This window comes from Ovis canadensis, chromosome 9 (genome assembly GCF_042477335.2).
Source record: "Ovis canadensis isolate MfBH-ARS-UI-01 breed Bighorn chromosome 9, ARS-UI_OviCan_v2, whole genome shotgun sequence".
NCBI lineage: Eukaryota > Metazoa > Chordata > Mammalia > Artiodactyla > Bovidae > Ovis > Ovis canadensis.
Window position 1 is genome coordinate 33,115,972 of NC_091253.1, and position 21,710 is coordinate 33,137,681.

General features: G+C 42.8%; 1 protein-coding gene across 4 annotated transcripts in view; it reads left to right on the forward strand.

Annotated features, from left to right (window-relative positions):
• ADCY8 (adenylate cyclase 8) overlaps positions 1 to 21,710 on the forward strand; it is a 233,412-nt gene that overhangs the window by 137,784 nt on the left and 73,918 nt on the right. For 2 of the 4 annotated variants that reach the window (XM_069600951.1, XM_069600950.1), the window contains exon 8: positions 8,041 to 8,238. The exons of the other annotated variants lie outside the window; for them this stretch is intronic. In XM_069600951.1, the coding sequence (XP_069457052.1) occupies positions 8,041 to 8,238 (198 nt within the window). The remainder of the gene's footprint in view (positions 1 to 8,040; positions 8,239 to 21,710) is intronic. 4 annotated transcript variants of the gene reach the window in all.

Below are 21,710 nucleotides of genomic sequence, written 5' to 3' on the forward strand. Positions count from 1 at the left end.
TCTGAACAAATTCTGGGAAATAGTGAAGGACAGGGGAGCCTGGAGTGCTTCAGTCCATGGGGTCTCAAAGAATCAGACACGACTTAGTGACTGAACAACAACTTGATGTAATACTTAGGTCACATTCCTCAGTGAAAAGAGTTACTTCAGAACCTTTTAAAAAAAGATTAAAAGTTAGGTAATTCTTATATTTAAATTTTCTGCAAATTTCTGTTAAGTAAACAAAGACACAGATATAACACACATACACTAATTTTTCCCATGGCATTAACATTTCTGAAAAACCTACATCACTGATGTTCACAAGAAATCTGAATAACTTTGGTCCTGATAGATGATTGTTTATTTATTACCGGAGCTGAAATTTTCTGATTGCCAACCCAATCCATTGCCAGAACAAAGGGTCACTTGGTCAGTGGGCTAGTGGCCACCTCTCCAGCCATAGTCAATTACATTTTGGCCCAGTCATTTCAGTGCTGTGACTACTTTGATTCACACCTATCCTGTGGCTTTATAAACAAGCCATCAGTGTGTTGGTTTCTCTCGCCCCAGCTCGTGAGCCATATCCAGAGGGAAATCCTGCCTCCCTCCCTAAGTCCACACCATCCCTCTCACCCACTCTACCCAGTCCTGAGATGAGGTCCAAGCCGGGGTTTGCACATCTCTTCCACACATTACTGTGGATGTGATATTTTAAAAGCTAATAATTCAATTGGCAGCTTGCCCCCAAATCATCTAACTTCAAAGTGGCCACATCTAAATGGGCGTGCCAAGTTCTGCTTCAGCCAATTCTGCAGCAGTTTAGCAACTATTTTTGATTAAAAATGGCTCAAGTGTGTAATGACAAGAGTACAATCCTATTCCCAAAGTGAGATTAGCATCTTTCTGAGAAATTCAGAGGATGAAATCAGACTTAAGGGATCCCGAACTAGTTAGCAGATGGGTCAAACAGAGCCAGACAAGCTCCTGGCTGGACAAAATCAGTGTCAGGCACCGCTTGTCCTAGGTTAATCTGGCTCTGAGGTCCTTGGATCAGAGCTCTGGGACAAAATCTTGAATGCTGGAGCTTCCCTCTGTGGGCTCCAGGTAACCTTGTTTCGAGAGCTCTGCCCAATTACCTGGAATTGTGGTCAGCCCAAAAATTCAGCCACAAATGACCATTTGCCCACCCCTCAGCTAAAGGGCTAATCCCATGGACGGAGGAGCCTGGTAGGCTGCAGTCCATGGGGTCGCTGAGGGTCAGACACGACTGAGAGACTTCACTTTCACTTTTCACTTTCATGCATTGGAGAAGGAAATGGCAACCCACTCCAGTGTTCTTGCCTGGAGAATCCCAGGGACAGGGGAGCCGGGTGGGCTGCCGTCTCTGGGGTCGCACAGAGTCAGACACGACTGAAGCAACTTAGCAGCAGCAGCAGCAGCTAAGGGGAGGGGCTTCCTAGGTGGCTCTAGTGGTAAAGAACCCTCCTGCCAATGCAGGAGATACAAGAGACGCAGTTCGATCCCTGTGTTGGGAAGATCCCCTGGAGGAGGGCATGGCAACCCACTCCAGTACTCTTGCCTGGAGAATCCCATGGACAGAGGAGCCTGGCAGGCTACAGTCCACAGGGTCGCACAGAGTAAGACAGGACTGAAGCAACCTAGCACGGACGCAGTCCAAAGGCAACCAACCAGCATATCTGTGTCCAATGCCAGGAGCCACTAGTAGGATGAACTGAAACAAAGAGTGAGGCATTTAATGTCAGACAAAGGACCCTGGGAAAGGAACCTAACACATCTGGGACCTAAAACCCCAAATAAGTAAACTGTCTTGATGATCTGCCTTACCGATGTTAGTCAAAAGTTCAAGAGTGCGTTTGTGGGGTTCAAATCAGCAGCAAATTAGTAAATGTTTATTGTGGATTCTGCCAGAATTTGGGGATATCTTCCTGGTTATTGCTTTGTTCTCTTAATCATAAACAGTTTGAAATTTCAGACCACAAAGTGACAAAGGAGCTTATACATTTTTTATTCCTTATCCAATGCAGCATCCAGCCAATATTTGCACACTTCCGATTCTGCTCCAAAGTGGGAAGCAGTGAAGGCTCAAATAGCCCAGGCCCCAGACTGACATTGTTTGCTGACAATTGAGAATAGGCAACCAGGCTACAGAGAGGTGCTGGAATCCTGGAGCAGGCTGGCTAGAAATGTCCGGACTATTATTTCAGCCAACAGAGTGGACATTCTGATGCTTGTTATTTCGTTTCCTGGTGCAGAAGCTATGAGCCTATTATGAAAATTCCTTCAGCTCTTCCTGTGGTTGTATTCTGTAAACCTCCTCCCACAGTAAGATCTCATTAAACATTCTTTTGATTTGTTTGGGAGATAGGTGATGATGGGATAAATATCTTAAAGAGAGAGAAAATAAGCAATATCCCCAATTTTAGAAAAAGCATCAGGTATATCATTTGAATGTGACATTTCATTTTTTCTCAGTACAGACAGGGAAAATTGTGGCAATCTTGGCTAACACCCCTTGCTTATAAAGAATGGTCTAATTCACTAGCACCTCCATTGTTTTCAAAAGGAAAAATTGTTACATGGCAGGTTCTGGAAAGCCCCATGTGGATATTTTCCCTGGGACCCCCAGCTCAGTGTTTTCCCAAATAAATACCACCTAGAATGGCAACCCACTCCAGTATTCTTGCCTGGAGAATCCCATGGATGGAGGAGCCTGGTAGGCCACAGTCCACGGGGTAGAGTAGGACACAACTGAGTGACTTCACTCACTTCACTAGAACCTTCTTACCAGAAAAACATGACATGCATACCCAAAGAAATCTCTGCTCCCCATCCCTGGATTTGAGGGGAAAAAACAATAATTGTTCCACTTTCAAATGCAACAAGCATTCTTCCTGGAGCAAGTAATTTTGGACTAGATCACCTCAAAGCTTTCCCAAGTGAGCTTTCATAAAAAGAACACAAAAATAAATTTAAAAAAAAAGAAGTCTTCTCTTCTGGGGGCTGGTTGGGTGTGGTTAATAAACAGTAGAAGGAAAAAAATGAGCTTTCCTGGTGGCTCAGTGGAAAAGAATGTACCTGCCAATGCAGGAGATACAGGAGACTTGGTTTCGATCCCTGGGTCAGGAAGATCTCCCGACTAGGAAATGGCAACCTGCTCCAACATTCTCGCCTGGGAACTCCCATGGACAGGGGAACCTGGAAGGCTACAATCCATGCGGTCACAAAGAGTAGGGCACAACTGAGCATAGCACAGAATAAAAAAGAGCTCTAATGTGTACACCTGAGAGCCCTTATTCAGGCTTAGTGTTTGTTCCTGGTGATTTCTTCTCGCATTGGCCTATAGTTGCAGGACACAGAAAATAGGTTAGGGACTAAAACGTACAATTTCTGCCTTTTCCGCAATCTAAACCCTGCAGGAGACAAGTTTGAAGTGGAGCCACTGAGGCCTCCAGATGAGGCTCAGGGAGATGCTGCCATAGGAGTGATGGGAGGAAGCTCTGGAGCAGCTGAGGAAGCTGCTGGGCACACCTGCTTTGGAGTGCAGCCTCCAGCTTGAGGCTGGAAGCAGCCAGAGCCTGGGGAGAGGATAAGCCATCTCCACGTAAGAGACAGAGGTCCCTGTGAGGTTCTGAGCCTGCTGGGCTGGGCATCTTCTCTGGGTCTTTCCCAATCAATAGCGAGCTGGCCTACAGTGCAGGATTTCAGTCACAACTACCTATCACTTAATGTCAAGACTCCATCTCCAGCAGGGCTAAAAGATGACACCCTTTCACTGATAACTTTAACCTTTGCTTTATTCTGGTTCATGGGAAACACTCAAGCTGATGTTTATCCAGGCATTGGTCCCAGAAAGGACTGTAGGTTAGTGCTTTCCCGTCTGTGATCTCATGTTCTGGATTCCAAACACCTGAATAAAACCCCATGCTGAGAAGCATCATAAAGCTGCCTTTCAAGGTTGTTGCTCTTGGCTGGAATTCTCTTAAGCTGTTGTGGCAATGCCTGTTATCCCAGGCTGATCAAAAACTAGGCATTTAATTGAATAGTAGGAAAACAAACTACTTCTTATTTAATAAATGCAATTTGGTAAACAAAGTCTAAATTTGGAGTCCATTTTGGGGAGGACAGGAAAAGCATCACCAGACTTTTGGTTGCAAGAGACTGAAAACAGTGCCCTAAGAATAGTCTGACACAGCCATTCAACCTTTCATTCACGCATGCCTTCATTCATTCCGAAAGTGCTTATTAAGAATGTATCAAATATGCCAGATGCTGAAGGTTTAGTTATGGGTAAAACTCAGTGCCTGGCCCTCCAGATCAGAGCCTAGAGAAACAGGCAAACCCACAATGAGGCGGTAACAATACCTCACAGTAACTGCTGTGCTAAGGATACGTGCAGACTCATAATAGGCTTCTTGCAGAAGATGATGTCTGAATTGAGTTTTAAAGAAGCAGCAGGACATTCTCCCTAGCTGCCACACATTCAGGTGCAGAAAATGTAGTAGACTGAGTGACTGTTTACTAGGTCATACTGTGTTAGTTGCCCAGGCTCCAACACAGAGTCTGATGTCGTTTGCATTCAGTCTGATTCTGCGCAATAGTATACCCAAGGTATGGACAAAGTGGAGAGCATTGTTGTGCCCTATGTGGAAACCGTGTCACCTGTGAAGTGATTGGGAAAGCTGACACCATTAGCCTGTGGAAGAAAAGTGGAGGGGAGTAAATAGATTATATTCAGAGATCAGAAACAGATCCACTAAGTAAGAGTTGCAAACAAAACCAGGGAAGAACTTTAGCATGCTATTTCCAAAGTGGTCCTCCATGAACCATGTAGAGGAGATCTGAGCAAAAACTGTTTCATGGTTATAAAAGTTTGGAAAATGCAGTTTAAAAGCCTGATTTCTGCAGAACTTATCAGTACCTTTATTTCAGTAATATGTACTGTGAGACTCCAATAGGAGGTTATAAGAATTTTTTCATTCAACACACCAGTACTGAGTGCCTACTTTAGTGCCAGGTTCTGACATACACACTCCAGACAAAGAGATTCACAAAAGAAACAAAATCCTTTCTCTGGAGGAGAGTAATGAGAATGGATGGCGGTAAACAAAAAGTGGATCCACATTTCCTAAACTGATTTGTCCATAAACCATTTTGTAAAGAAGCATTCCTTCATTCCTGTGTTCCTTAGAACAAGATTTTGGGGAAAGAGTTAATGAAGAGAATCTTGTGATGAAAGAGAGGGATGATTTCCTCAAATTCCAGAACGGAGACTGTGCAGGCTGATTTACAGTATCTACACGGGTGCTGCAGAGGGCATTTGAAGACTGGAATACGTGATCCATAAGAGCTAAAGTGTTTTTGACTCAACAAAACTGGATGTTTCTAGAGTACACTTTCAGTCTGAGATCTCATTAGGAGTAATTTGTTATTTGCTGGCACAAACTGATTAAGAAATACCAAATATATGACTATCCATGAAGCCATAGGACCTATTTTAAAAAAAGAAAAAAGTAGGTTGTTACTGTGTACACAGATAAACATGATTCTGAAAGAACAGGCTTCTGGTCATGATGAGTGTGAGAGGGTTTATATTCTCCTACCGCATCCAAATGAAGTTTACAAAATCCCAAGACTCTCAGCAAGACCCTATGTTCAGAAACTTGAGTTCAGAAGGAACTTTGGTTTTCATCTGGGCTTCAATCATTTTTTTTTTCCCCCACACATCAAAGCATGCAGGATCTTAGCTCCCCAACCAGGGATTGAACCCATGTCCTCTGCAGCTGAAGCGTGGAGCCTTAACCATCTTAAATGCTGCTGAGCTACTAGGAAAGTCCCACAGGGTTTAAACAATTTGCCCAAATTCATAGACCTGGAATGGAGTTTGGAAAATTATGTTCCCAATGGTACTGGGCACACTTCAGTTTGTGTTTTGGGTCTGCCGTGAGCAGCAGAGTGTCTTTCCCACCTCCTCTCTGAGATAGAAGACTGAATTCTGACACTTCCAAACAGTAGAGAGAATTTCTGCCCAAGAAGATGATAGGAGATCCACAGAGGGTAGGCTCCAGTCTCCTTCACCTTCTGAGATGCTGTTCTAAAAACATTTAACACCAGAGCTCAAACCCTCTGCCCTATATTAACCCTGCTCTTCAGTTTTCTAAAATACTGGTACCTGCTTCCTTCTTTTGGATCCAGCTCTCCTCCTCATCGCTCATCCTGCCATACCTCCACCTGATATTTGTTTTTTTTTTCTCTGTGCTTGCCTCCTTGGTACTCAGTGCTGAAATTAGCTTCAGTATCCTCAGAGCATATACTGTACTTGCTCGTGTTGGCACCTGTGACTCCATCTTTTGTCGTGCGGCTGGAGAAAAGGTTTTCAGTAAATTCTACCAGTGATAAAGCTCTGCTCTAGTTCTTTAGAGACTATGAATTTAGGTTATGTCGAGTATCTCCATGATGATTAAACGGAAGAGTCCAACAGTGTCATAGGAGGAATCCTCATGGAATGGGCTAGTGGGCTCCATGAGATCAAAGCCCCCAACTCTGGCTCCAGAGTCAGAGAGTCTGACCTGGCTGCAGAGAAGCTGATGGCTCATGAGTATAATTCTTTGAGGCTCATGAAGCTCCAATACTTTGGTCACCTGATGCAAAGAGCCAACTCATTGGAAAAAACCCTGGTGCTGGGAAAGACTGAGGGCAAGAGGAGAAGGAGGTGATAGAGGATGAGATTGGTTGAATGGCATCACCGACTCAATGGACATGAGTTTGAGCCAACTCCAGAACATAGTGAAGGACAGGGGAGCCCGGCGTGCTGTAGTTCAGGGGGTCACAAGGAGTCAGACATAACTAAGCGACTGAACAACCACACGTGTATATGAAGGATTCAGGCAGCAGGACCTCCAAGGTGTTCTGTCCGCTCTCACAGGCTGTTATTCCATGACTGCATCATCTTATCTCAGTCTAGCTTATGGTCTAACATGGGCCAAGATGAGAGGCTGGCAGAGAAAAGAAGATGCAGTGATTGTGTTCAGAGGCAGAGCTTTCTCTTCCCCTCTACAGAGGTACTGCATCCTCCACCTCTTCTCAAGAAATCTTCTGGGGGAGGAGATGAGCCTTGCTGTCCTTATATCCCTCGAGCTCCAACTCTCATGTTTTAGGTCAAAGAAGTTGAAATTGGAGCTGTGAGTGGGTGTTGCCTTTGGCTGGATCCCACTGGTTGATCTTGTCACCTGCAGCTAAGATGCCAGGAGACGGAGTCCCCTCTGCCGAATCTGCTGGGTCTTCCTAAGCCAGTGCTATTTCTGCATCCGTGTGGCCACACCCAATGATCAACCATGATGGTTGTGCCTTTCCCCACCTCTTGCTGTTTAATCCTGTGAAACAGTGAGAGGCTGCAACTGCTTGCATTTTTGCCTAAAGGAAATCAAACACATATATCTATATGAAAATATAGATATATAACAGTCTATGGGGAAAAAACATTTGTCAAGTATAAAAGGTCTAACAATCTCCATCAAGATTAAGTAGCAGATTCTGGCTCATTTGACTGTCCATGAGAAATGCTTAAAAAAAAAAAATGCAAGCCATTCGTCCCCAAGTCTCTCCACCACCATTCAAGGAAAGACCACGTGAAAATGTGGAATCTACTTGGTTGGAGAGGATCATTTCTATGGGCTTTTCAGCTCTGTTTTCCCTTCTGTTATTTGTATTGGTTTTCTTTCTCTCAAACCAGGGATGTGCCTGGTTAGAGAAGGCTCTTGGTTAACATTTGCAAACTGACAGCTCTCCCTGTACCTGAACCGAAGGAATTCAGTGCACCTACACAGAGGAGAGGGAAATGTCCCCCTTGATATACTGTTTTTCCAGGTTGTGTTTCTGGGAACCAAATGCTAACTTATCGACTTCTGTAGGTTTCACTGAATACAACTGCATGGAATGCTCTTACTGTTTGCGATGCAACCTAATCTGAACACATTGCCTTTCTTTTTAATCCAAAGGGGACTAGCAGGTTTATTGTGTTTGCATGTGCTTTCCCCCTAGACTCTGGCTGCCCTAACAAGAAATTCAATAAATCTACTTCCAAACCATCTTGCACAAGCTTTGCATGTCCAGTCTGGGCCTGAGGAAATTAACAAGAGAATAGAACATACCATCGACTTGCGGAGTGGTGATAAATTGAGAAGAGAGCATATCAAGCCATTCTCACTGATGTTTAAAGACTCCAGCCTGGAGCACAAGGTAGAGCTGGGTCTCCACAGTGGCTCTTTTTCTGAAATAAATGGTTGTAAATGTTCATGGGACTAGAGAGCGAGCCCAGGGGCTGCGGTTTTGGTTGAGTGTGTTTGTTGTGTGTTTGCTTGGTTTGATACTGTCTTTTCTTTTTCTCTTTGAAAATCATGAGTAGACTGAAGGCCATGAAAGGAGATGCTAGTTAGATAAAGAGAGCGTCAAGTTTGCTCTTTATGGAAAAGATGATGGAAAGAACAAAGGAGTTCCTTCCTCTTTGAGATTATTAACCCAAGTGACGTTAGCACCCACTTGCCATTGATTTTAGGTGAATCTGCTACCCTTGTAACCTAGTATATGAGGGCACCCAATAACCTAATGCAAGTATTAGTGATAAACACTGTCTTTGTTAGATTGTAGACACCTGTTCTCCCATTTTCCCAGTTGTCCGCTGCTCAGAGTTCCCCTGATGTACGCATAGTACATGGTAGTGGATTCAGAATTGGGTTCCAGTTCCACCTCTGCCACTTCCTTGCTGTGTGACCTTCAGTAAGTGAAGGAGGCTCTGAGCAGGAGATCCTCTCTATACAGTGAGGCTGATGGACACGCCTCCCTGTTAATTTAAGATGAAATGCTCCAGGCAATGCCTTGATTAGATCAACTGCTCAAAAGTGGCCACCATTACTCTATTGATGGTGACTTAGTTTCTGGCCCCTTCTCCCCTCCCCCCAGCACCAAACCATGAGTGGGTGCTGTCCCTGGGTAACTAGGCTGCTCGTTTGCACTGATGGAAGCTGACAGACCTTCCTTGGCTGAGCACAGGAGGTGCTTAGCATCTGTAGGAGCCTCTGGCAAGAACAGCAGGGGATTTGCAAGCAAATTTCAGGAGTTTGATTCGATACTCTGCAAAGCTCCAGTGAGCAATTTTTTGCAAGTTTGCTCAGCTGCCTGGGAGATTCTACTTTGCTGGGTTTGGAGAATTCACACTTCCAAGCACATGCATTATTCCCAGTGAGTCTCTTTGATAACTATCTGAAGGTTGCAAACTCCAAAATTAAGATCTTTACCTGCCATTCACAGTTTGAATGTATTGTGTCTATGTACTAACAAAACAAAAGGCAAAGAAACACTTTGCCTATTCAACAACCCTCCCCACCCCACCCCCCACCATTGCAGGTGGATTTTTCTTGTTAGTAATATAATTAAAGGCATTTTCTATCCTGGCTTCTCCATTGAAGGAGCTAGGAAAGGCAGGGTGGTCTTACAAAGAATCTTCTCAATTAGACTGTGTCCAGAGCTGTACAAAAACTCTTTTATTCATTCTTGCTAAAGATGTACTTGCTTCACCGATGACCTGACCCCTGCAGACTAGAGATCGTTTCTAATGTATTTTATTCAATAATGTCTGGTGCTCACCTGCAGGCCCTGGTGTTGGAGGGGCATTGGAGCTAGAGGAGGCACTATGTATCAGAGGTTGCTTTCTGTGACCAGGGAGGTTCTTCTAGAAGCAAGGGACAGCATCCGCTCCTGAACAGACACATGGGGATTAGGTCACTGATAGTCCAGTCTTACACCATCTAGCCCGTGCTCTGCATAACATGGGCTCCCAGGAGCGAGCAACCAAGGCACACCGGATAGTGCTCACCCCCCTCATGTTACAGACACAGTCCTCATTGACTCCTGCTCAGAGACCCTCTCCAGGGGCAACACTACTGCTGAGCAGAGGATATATCATAAGTAGTAACCAGTGGTTATTTCACCCTGGAGAAGAAAATGGCAACCTGCTCCAGTATTCCTGCCTGGGAAATCCCATGGACAGAAGAGCCTGGCAGGTTACAGTTCATGGGGTCACAAAAACAAGAAGTGCAATTCATGGGGTCAAACATGACTAGCAACTGAACAACAGGTACCATTCTAAGTTATGTGCTTTCCTGGTGGCTCAGTGGTTAAGACTCTGCCTGCCAAGCAGGAGACGCGGGTTCGATTCCAGAGTCAGGAAGATCCCATAGAGAAGGAAATGGCAGCCCACTCCAATAGTCTTGCTGGGAAATCCCATGGACAGAGTCCGGCTACAGACTCCACGGCTACAGTCCGTGGAGTCACCAAGAGTCAAATAGGACTTAGCGACTACACAACAACCGTTTCTAAGCTATGAGCACAAACTGACAATGACAATAAGAAATATTGGGTTGGCCAGAGTTCATTCAGGTTTTTCATAAGATGTTACAGAAAAACCCAAATGAACTTTTTTGGCCAACCCAATGGATGTTATAAAGAGCCTCCTTTTATACTTGATGAAATGGAGCATGGAGAAATGATTCAGTAGCCCACCCAAACTCAAGCTGTCAGTATAGGGACTGCAATCTGAGCTCACTGTGACCCCAAAGCCAGTGCCCTGGTCTGGTCAGGACACTGCCCCTCCCAGGAGCCCTGAGGATCTGCTACCCCAGGCCCTTGTCTGGAGAAGGCAATCCTGTGCCATCTTCATTCTCTTCTCTTTGAACTTTGGGTGAAGTGGAAACTCAGGGCAGGGATTTGGGAGACAGGTCAGGTAAGAAAGGGTCCCAGAGGCCTTACCGAAATAAAAGCAGAGCCTTTAAATCCACAGGACTCCAGAATTAGAGCATAGCATCAGTGTACACCTACTCTGTGGCCAGCGTTTCCGTATACTGGCCTATTGCATCCTCAGGGAAGCATTACTATCTTGCTTACTTTTGTAAGAGAAAACTGAACCTCTTAGAGGTTAAGTAGAAGTTATAGATCTCAGAATTTGGTTGCCATATTTCATTGACTCTAAGGTACCATCGCCTGTGAGGTGTTCGGTTTCTATGCAGCACTAAGAAAAACCACCCAATAGACAGTCAACAAGGAAATTCACATGCCTCTCCCTGGGTATTGGTTAGATGAAAAAACAAAAATCCTCTCCAAGAAGCTGAACTCCAAAGTGGAATGCACATGGCTGTGCCGCCTGAGTTCACACTCTGAATGTGATCTTCAAAAAAAGTCAGGCAGAGAATTTAAAGTGGTCTCTGCCTGCAATGCAGGATTCCTGGGTTTGATTCCTGAGTTAGGAAGATCCCTTGGAGAAGGGAAAGACTACCCACTCCAGTATTCTGGCCTGGGGAATTAATGGACTGTATAAGACCAAGAAGTGGCAAAGAGTCGGACACCGCGGAGAAACTTTCACTTCACTGGGTTCATATTGCCCCCTAGTGACCAGTAGCAGCAATCACAAACCTCCCTGGAAGAATTCAAGATTTTAAGTCTCCAATGACAGTAAGATAACTCTCTGATTTCAGTGTTAAAAGGTAGGGTAAAAATTGTGCATCTTAGATTTGTTGAAATATTTACTGTATTTGTGACTCCAAAGTCTTGTCTCTTCCCACTGCCCTACCCTGCTTTTTGAAGGCAAGTTTGGACCAAAAATGTATATTTTCTGAGAGAAAAACTGGAAATGGAAGCAATGATTTTTACCTTGGAAATTCTGTAGGAAGAAATGGCTTCATTCTGTTTGAACAATATATGGTTATTTGAATAAGGGAAACTGTTTTCCTTTCCACCTTTATTTGTAAATTGGAGAACGTGAAAAACTGCTTTGAAATGTCATCTAGACACTTCTTGTAAAAATTAGCATATGTACCAAGCTTTATGTGAAGTGCGACTTTTACCCGCCTCCCAGTGTTGCATAAATACTTGTTGAATGACTGACCGCTACTGCTGCTGCTAAGTCACTTCAGTCGTGTCCGACTCTGTGCAACCCCATATAGACGGCAGCCCACCAGGCTCCCCCGTCCCTGGGATTCTCCAGGCAAGAACACTGGAGTGGGTTGCCATTTCCTTCTCCAATGCATGAAAGTGAAAAGTGAAAGTGAAGTTTCTCAGTCGTGTCCAACTCTTGATGACCCCATGGACTGCAGCCTAGCAGGCTCCTCCGTCCCTGGGATTTTCCAGTCAAGAGTACTGAAGACTCGGGTTAATAAGGAGAATCTTTGAGGAGATTGCCTCACCCCTGCAACTGGCCTCAAGCTATATGTTGTGAATCCTAAGAGCCAAAAGACATGGGTTGCTTTTGGTCTGACTCTTGACAGCGGAGTTCCAGGAGAAAAGATTGTAATGTCCTGCTTACTCCCTGCCATGTCATCTCATGGTGGTTCACAGGATGTCCACACAGAGGAATCTTCCGAGTTAAGCTTCAGAAAGTGTGTTCGTGACTCCTGTGTCTTAGCCAAGTTTGAATGGCACACTTTCCTTCTCTGTCCTCAGGTTTTCTCACCTGTGAAATGAGATAGTTGGGCAGCTCCTGGTAGCTTTCAGCTGTCAGTGCTTTGAGGCTGTGAATTCCCGAAGGTCTTGATGAACACACGTCCTGGTTTGCCCAGTTTACGTCCGTTTTCTCGATGTAATGATAAATAGCAGCTCCAGTCACTCAAAAATCACACAGGTGACACGTCATGTGACCCCAGGCTTAGATCTTGGCCTGGTTAGAAGTAGTGATTCTCAACATCTTCACTCCCCTGCAACCACATGAGATTTCTGGGAAGACTCCAGAATGGGGGTAGAGCCCTTATCCAGTCATCTAAGGTTCCCTCCACTAAAGAATTCTCTGCCTGTCTTTAATTTCCGGCTAAAATTTCCTAAATGGAGCTTATAGATCTCAGGGGCGAAAAAAAAAAATAGAACTGTGATAAAGAGATGTAGGAATCATGGTGTTTGTCACATGCTGTCAGTCATATTGGGTTTTTTCTTCTAATATATATGAATTTTTTTCCTAAAAAAGGTAATGCATTTGCCCTAGCAAAAGCTTATACCAAGCATATAAAAGTGAAAAGTGAAAGTGAAGAAACAAAGAAAATGACATCTCTTGTGATCTCAACCCGCAATGCCCAGTGTTAATATTTTGCCGTGTGTCACGCTAGTCATCCATGAGTGTGATTCTTTACACTTACCTGTGCAAAGTTTCTATTAAAACAGGGCCATTTATACATCATGCCTTGTAAGACAGTGTTAAGCATTCTTCACTTGAACTTTGCCCCACAGTAATAAATGTTTAGTTACAAAATATTTTTTGTAACTGCATACTATGCCAGTGCATATTTTAACTACTTTTGCTTTTGTTCCCTCAGTTTTTAACTATTGCAAATTATAAATTGCATTGCCATTACCAGGGTCATAGTGACATCATACATCCATGTTTAATTATTTTCTTGGGATAAAATCACAAAAATGGGTACAAGAGAATGCACATTTTAAAATACTCGATGTGTATTCTGAAATAACCCTCAAAAATTGTGCCTATGCTTTCTAAAAATTACCAACTTGATAAGATACAAGGAGCATCTTCCTGCCATATTTAAAAAAATATATTATTGAGGTTGAATGTCTTTCTGTATATGTGTTTTGTGTTTTGGTCTTTATATTTCTTCTTTTGTGATCTTCACATTTGTCTTAATTATGTGACTTGAATGTTCATCTTAATTGTCTTCTTTTATTGTGATGCTCATTTCTGTCCTATTGATTTGTGAGTGTTCTTTATATATGAAGATCTTAATCCCAGAACACTTATAGAAAGGTGATATTTCTCAGCCTGTACCCCTTATTTCTCTTCTGGGACAAGGCTCTGAATGAAACTTAGATAAGGAAGGCATGGGTTGCCATTTCCTTCTCCAGGGGATCTTCCTGACCCAGGGATTGAACCCGGATCTCCTGCATTGCAGGCAGACGGTTTAACCTCTGAACCACGAGGAAAGCCCATTTGTGATCTTCACATTTGTCTTAATTATGTGACTTGAATGTTTGTCTTAATTGTCTTCTTTTATTGTGATGCTCATTTCTGTCTTATTGATTTGTGAGTATTCTTTATATATGAAGATCTTAATCCCAGAACGCTTATAGAAAGGTGATATTTCTCAGCCTCTACCCCTTATTTCTCTTCTGGGACAAGGGTCTGAATGAAACTTAGATATGGGAGGCAATTAACTACAATTACTTTGGTTTCTGGAGAAGGCAATGGCTCCCCACTCCAGTACTCTTGCCTGTAAAATCCCATGGATGGAGGAGCTTGGTGGGCTGCAGTCCATGGGGTTGCTAAAAGTCGGACACGACTGAGCGACCTCACTTTCACTTTTCACTTTCATGCATTGGAGAAGGAAATGGCAACCCACTCCAGTGTTCTTGCCTGGAGAATCCCAGGGACGGGGGAGCCTGGTGGGCTGCTGTCCCTGGGGTCACACAGAGTCGGACACGACTGAAGTGACGTAGCAGCAGCAGCACTTTGGTTTCTAGGCCAGAGAAAGACTTTAGTGCCTTAAGAGAGCTTAATCACATGGAAATAGTCACTGGAGTGACTTCACTCAACTTGATGTTACAAAAACATCAGGACCACCTCAAAATGAGGCAATTTCCTTATTTTGAATAAAGATTAAGATACGTTCAGTGCACACTTCAAAACTGATTGAAAATATATGTTTTGATGTAGGGTGTTTTATGTTTAGTGTGCTGTTAAAGATCAAACCATATTGATGGCGATTAGATTCCTTCCTTCTTTCAATGCCAATATCTTCCTGTTAAATTCCAAAATTTGTTCTTTGAGAAATCAAGGCCTCCTTTGTCACCCTTGCAAATTTAAGCAATAAAAAGCCTCTTTGTCCTAGGCTAATAGTTTTCAAACTTGAAGATCTTGTTTAATATGTAGGCCCCTGCCCATCTCTCTGTCCCTAAGATTCTGATTTGGCAGAGGGACCTACATTTTGAGAAAACTCTTCTGGGATTCTGTTGTCCTGAGTTGTCAGCCACATTTCTCCATTCTTGGCTGTACTTTGAAATGGGCTAGTCACTTGCTTCATGCCTTCAGAGATCAGATCACGTCAGAAGGTCCTGTAAGCCTAGAAGGAATGTCTCTATAGGCCTTCCAAGGGCTCAGGCTTGGGGGTCAAACAGACATTGGTTCAAGTCCCACTTTGAAAATAGGTGTAGGTGCAGTGGAGACTTCATTAACTTACTGATCATAATTGGATAATAACAAGTTGATAGAAAGACACCCCTGTGTACATGCAAAAGCTTCATTTATTTCATGAGTTTTTGAGTGAGTGAAAGTCGCTCAGTCATGTCCGACTCTTTGCAACCCCACAGGCTGTAGCCCACCAGGCTCCTTTGTCCATGAGGATTCTCCAGGCAAGAATATTGGAGTGGGTTGCTGTTTCCTTCTCCAGGGAATCTTCCCAACCCAGGATCAAACCCAGGTCTCCTACATTGCAGGCAGATTCTTTACCATCTGAACTACCAGGGAAGCTCACAAGTGTTTGGTCTTTCTTAAAAGACACAGGAAAGAACATAAACTTGTTTACTGAGTAAACATGACTTTAACCCAATTCCTGCTAGATACTGGCTAGGTGATGGAGAAAGAGGTGTTTGATCTCAGTGAGATGATGGTGATCATACCACCTGCCCTTCATTGGAATGTTGTAAAAATCAGATGAGGCAATTACAGGTGATGTAATACACATATAATAGATGTCTGAATAAATGCAATAGTTATTTTTTCTCTGTCCTTCTGGTGAATTCTATGCCAGTCCAATTCTGGGTGAGGCTGCATCCTCACTTAAAATAAATCTTACACTTCTACAGCTGCTTTAGAGAAACTACTTCATTAAAAACTGTGGTAAGGAGCAATCTTAATGTGTCTTCTATCTCAGGGTACTAGGGTCACGACTTTCATAGATTCATAACCTTGTAAGGTATATACTAATCAAGTACACACCCGAAGCTCATAGATAGTGCTTGCTATGAACTGAGTTCTGTGCCGAATATTTCAAAACATTCATTTAATATTACTTTTATTATGTTCACTAACCACTTAAAAGCAAGGATTTGTAACACAAAGAAACCTTTATATAATCCTTTGTCTCAGTATAATTGATTCTTATATCTGTTCAGAATTTCACTCAGTTTTCTCTATCCTTTTTAAAGAAAATCAAAGCTAACTGAAGGCTTAAGAGATTTCAGGAAAATGTGTCACAAACTTTGAAATATTTCTTCTTTCTATAAACTCCTATTGGAGTTATAATGAGTGAACTAAAATAAGGAGTTTCAGCAAAGCAGAGGAGGGTAAGTAAATGAATGAAAAATCTGTTAAGAAGTTGGATTCTGGGATTAAGTAATGAGAAAAAAATGCTTTTGTCTATTTTGGGAAATGTTCAGAATGTGTTGAAGTACACTATTTCTTATTTAGATGCAGAGGGGAGATACACGAACACTGAACCAAGTGGTCTCTGGTTTTTGAAGGAATTACTCTTTTGTAGCCTCAGGTTATTCTTGAGTTTTATTGCTCTAATAAGGTTCAGAATAATAAGAATATTTAGAGCACCTTCTTCAGGTAAGAGGGACAGATTTCAAAGATATTTGGTTGGGGCGGGGGGGTGGGAATCATTCCTATTCAAATAATAGCTAAGTGAGAATCCTTTACATTCTTGATATTATCTTGTAAAATTTCTGCTACTTCTACACCCTCTAGGAGGTCAAATGAGATCAAGGACTGTGTCACTTGTGTGTCTTTTATCAGATCAATTAGCGAGCTCCAGTGCCACAAAGCCAGCATTTTCAGAGTCAGGAGTACCGATTTCATCCGTAATAGTCTAGTGTAGAATGGTACAGTTATGATTTCAACCTAAAGGTCATCATCTCAGTCTTTAAAAGTAATCGGATGCTTTATGTGTGGATATAAGCATCATCTAAAACTACAGGCTTCTGGGCAAAAAGTCAAGAAGCAGTTATCATTCTCATCCCCTCACCACGTCTTGGGTGACTGGGTCCTCAAGAAAGGAAGAGTCTTTCCTCCCCAAAATGGGAGGTTTGAAGAAGGGTGAGCTGGGAGAATGGTGGGTTGTAAGCTTTGTAGAAGTTTGACTTGGAATTCTCATATGGCAATCCATCTCCCTCCCCAGGAAGACCATAACACATTGTGTGCTTAGCCGCTCAGTCATGTCTGACTCTTTGCGACGCCATGAACTATACAGTCCATGGAATTCTCCAGTCTAGAATACTGGAGGGGGTAGCCATTCCCTTTTCCAGGGCATCTTCCCAACCCAGGGATCAAACCCAGATCTTCCCAACCCAGGGATCGAACCCAGGTCTCCTGCATTGCAGGTGGATTCTTTACCAGCTGAGCCACCAAGCAAGACCATAATACATGGTCATTGTCAAGACAGATTCACAATACTGTTATCATTAAAGATCTTCTGTCATTCCTGGGGTGGCATCCTCTCTGTCTCACACTTCTGAAGCTGTCCATCTTAAATACTCATTAGCATGATTCCTTGTGACTTTGTTAAAGGATGAGGAGCCCACTTGTGTTTGAAGGTCAAGTCTCTTAGGAAGAAGTATACCAATGAGACATTCCTCAGATACACCTGCCCCTCATAGAACTGTTCCTGGTAATGATTTGGTTAGACACCAAGATAGGAAATAGAGTCTATTTCAAAATATGAAAGGACTGAAAATTAGTTTCTTGGTTTTTACTGTAAGTATGTCTTTCACCCAAATGATCTAATTTAAGAGTGCTCTAGTCAGTGCCAGGTTTCACAATGCATGGATTCAACAATAGAATGGAGGTTGCATTCTTTAGTTCATTTGTACAAAATGAGCAGATTGTCTCAGTTGAGAGTCTTAACATATTAATTTATATTAGTGAGGGATGTGCTAGAAAACTGTCTTTCTTTAAACTAGATTTCTTCAAAGATGGAATGGGCTGTCAACTGAGGGGCTGATTTCATCACTGGAAATGTTCCAGTAGGAGTTAATGGCTCATTTCTGAAGTTTTGCCAAGTAAAATCAGCATTCATCAAAGTTAGATCAAGGTGACAAATAAAATCCCCACTCCACCTACACAATTTTTCAATCCAAATAAATACATGAAGGAAAAAAAAAGACAAAACTCATTGTAGTTTGGACAGTTAACTAGATTATTGCTTTGGTTTGAAGTGTCCTCTACACCCACTCCAGTACTCTTGCCTGAAGAATCTCATGGATGGAGGAGCCTGGTAGGCTATAGTCCAAGGGGTCACTATGAGTTGGACACGACTGAGTGACTTCACTTTCACTTTTCACTTTCATGCATTGGAGAAGGAAATGGCAACCCACTCCAGTGTTCTTGCCTGGGCTGCCGTCTATGGGGTCTCACAGAGTCAGACATGACTGAAGCGACTCAGCAGCAGCAGCAGCAGCTACATCTTGTAGAGATGTAAGAATTTAGTAAGTACCTTTTGGCTCATAGTCAAAACTGCTCCTTGGGATAAAAGCTGTGACAAAACTTGATGGCACATTAAAAGCAGAGACATCACTTTTCAGATGTGTAAGTGGTCTGTATATTCAAAACCATGGTTTTTCCAGCAGTCATGTACAGATGAGAGAGTTGGGCCATAAAGAAGGCTGAATGCTGAAGAATGGATGCTTCTGAACTGTGGTGCTGGAGAAGACTCTTGAGAGTCCCTTCAACAGCAAGGAGATCAAACCAGTCAATCCTAAAGAAAATCAACTCTGAGTATTCACTGGAAGGACTGATACTGAATCTGAAGCTCCGATACTTTGGTCACCTGATGCAAAGAGCCAAATCACTGGGAAAGACTCTAATTCTGGGCAAGATTTAGGGCAGGAAGAAAAGGAGAAGGGTTCGACAGAGAATCAGATGGTTGGATGGTATCACCGACTCAGTGGACATGAGGTTGAGCAAACTCCAGGAGATAGTAGAGGATAGGGAAGCCTGGTGTCCTGCAGTCCATGGGGTCACAAAAAGTCAAACAAAACTTAGCAACTGAACAGCAACTACAACGACAAATTAGAGAATCTAGCAGAGTGGGGTGATTTCCCTCTGACCCACCTAGGATGATTTTCCAGGCCTGAGTCAGGCAAAGAAACATAAAAACTAGAAACTCTGTCCATCACCTCTGCAAGCTAACTTCCCTAGTCATATCTCTGTAGATGAAGAATACTGAATGGGCTTTTCCTTGTGTGATCACACTTCAGTTCCAAGCTTCCTTATGAAAGATCTAGGAAGTCATAGGTTCTGATGGCTCTGAGTTCATTTATGATTATGCCTTTCAAGAGAATGCAGGGCCAACATCCACAGACAATGAACAAAATGGAACACAAATTTTTCCTGCTCTACTTCCTTGGAAGGGAACCCAAGTTCCAACCTAATCAAATCAAGTAGGAAATTTTCATTTTTAAAACATTTTTTAAATTATTTGAAGGTGGTGGTCCCTCTTATTCTGTTGCATTTAATAAAATCCACTGTATCTTTTATTTTCTTCCCTGTTATTCATTCACCCATTTAGGCCTTAGGAAAAGGGTTCTTTATTTTGCTTTGCTTTGTGAGGAGAATGCATAAATCAATCATGAAAATGCAGCAGTGCCAATGTATTAGACTGATTCATGAAGTGTTTTAAGGTCCATTCTTTGCCCAGATCATGCTTCACTTTCATTCTAATGAAGATTTACATAGACTCAAATTTTTGATATATTTTCTTTCTTTGTATTGTAAACCACATCACTGAAATATGATCATTCATCTTGTGAAGATGATTTTAATCTTAAAAACAGCAAAGTCTCAGCAGATAAATGTTAGGTAGTTAGAAGAGGAAAAAGGAGTCCAGGAAAGTGGCTAAAAGACAAGGAAGGGAAAAGCCCCCGAAAATAGAACAAAGGATGGTCCGAGGACTGGAGTGAGGACTTCAGGTAGCACAAACAGCACTCCCGGCTAGCCCAGTTCACACAGGGCAAGCCCAGGGGAGGAGAAAAAACGCACAGTAAGAGGAGCCAAAGGGCCGGGGTCTCTCGCTCGCCCGCTCGCTCTCTCGGTCTCTTTCTGTCTCTCTCTCTCTGCCTCTCTCGCTCTTGTTCTCTCTCTCTCTCTTCTCTTCCTGTCTTTTGGGTCGTCATGCCCTCACGCCTCAAGGATGTATTTTTCTTTATTTTCTAAATAAAACTGAGCTGTAACACGGAGCTGTAACACTGATCTGCCTGAGAGCTGTGACATGGTCTGTCCGAGGGCTGCAGTGCTGGTCCATTGCTTCAAATTTTTGTTGTGATGAGACAGAACTGAGGAAATTGCACACTTCCCTGACATAATATGGGATTACCCGGTGGCTCAGACAGTAAAGCGTCTTCCCACAATGTGGGAGACCTGGATTTGATCCCTGGGTTGGGGAGATCCCCTAGACAAGGAAATGACAACCCACTTTAGTACTCTTACCTAGAAAATTCCGTGGAAGGAGGAGCCTGGTGGGCTACAGTCCATGGGGTCGCAAAGAGTCGGATATGACTAAGTTACTTCACTTTCTTTAGACCTTGAACTTTGGGGTCAAACAGTCTGGATTCCCTCTTTACAATCTGTGAGGTCCTGCTTGTGTTACTCAGTAATTCTAATTTTCAGTTTCATTATCTGCAAAATGGGGATATGATAAATACGATCTTCTTAAAAGTATTGTCATGATAATTAAATGAGATCATCCACAAGAAGCACTTAGGATATTGCCTACTTATTATTATTCAATTTGTTATACTAGATTTTGGCCCTTTTCTGAACTGTTTCCTGAATCAACAAAATCCCTACACATTGAAAAATAATAGTACAGTTGTCCCTTTCTACTGCAGGGCATTGATTTCAGGACCATAGGTACCAAGATCATACAGTGACATAGTATTTGCACATAATCTACACACATCCTCTCATATACTTCAAATCATGTCTAATTTACTTAAAATTCAAATGCCATGTTAATAGTTGCAGATAAAGTGTAAATACTATGTAAATAATTGCCAGTGAGTAGCAAATTCAAGTTTTGCTTTGGGGGACTTCCTGGAAATTTTTTTTTTCACAAATATTTTTGATTTGTGGTTGGTTGAATCTGCTGGTGTGGAACACCTGGATACAAAGGCCATAATACTTGGAACAAATTACAAATGCTTCCTTTGAGAGCTTGGATTAGAATTTTGATTATACAAAGGGCTACCAAAATTCTAATCCAAGCTCTCAAAGGAAGCATCTGTAATTTGTTCCAAGTATTATGGCCTTTTTAATGGGTATTAATCCCATCTACAGTTAGCTCAGTTACTGTCTTCAGGGCATTTCCTGTCCAAAGACAGTGGTGTAGAGGAGCAAAAACTCCGCTAGGAGCCAGGAGATGTGGCTTGTTGTCAGAACTTTGCCACCAACCACCTGATTGACTTTGACTAGGCCTTTTCCACATCTGATCTCAAGTTCTTCATTTTTAATGCAGTGGCCAAGTCCTCTTATAGATCAAGGACTCAGTGAATTACAGGACACCTTTTCCAAAGGTGCCCAGAGAAGGGAGAATTCTACCCCTTTGGTGAAAGATCTTATAGGAGGCAAAGGGAGGAGTAAAGACAGAAGTCTTTTTCTAAGACAAAAGATCACATAGGAGATTGTAATTCCCCTTAGAAGAATCCTTTCTAACATGATGGACCCATCA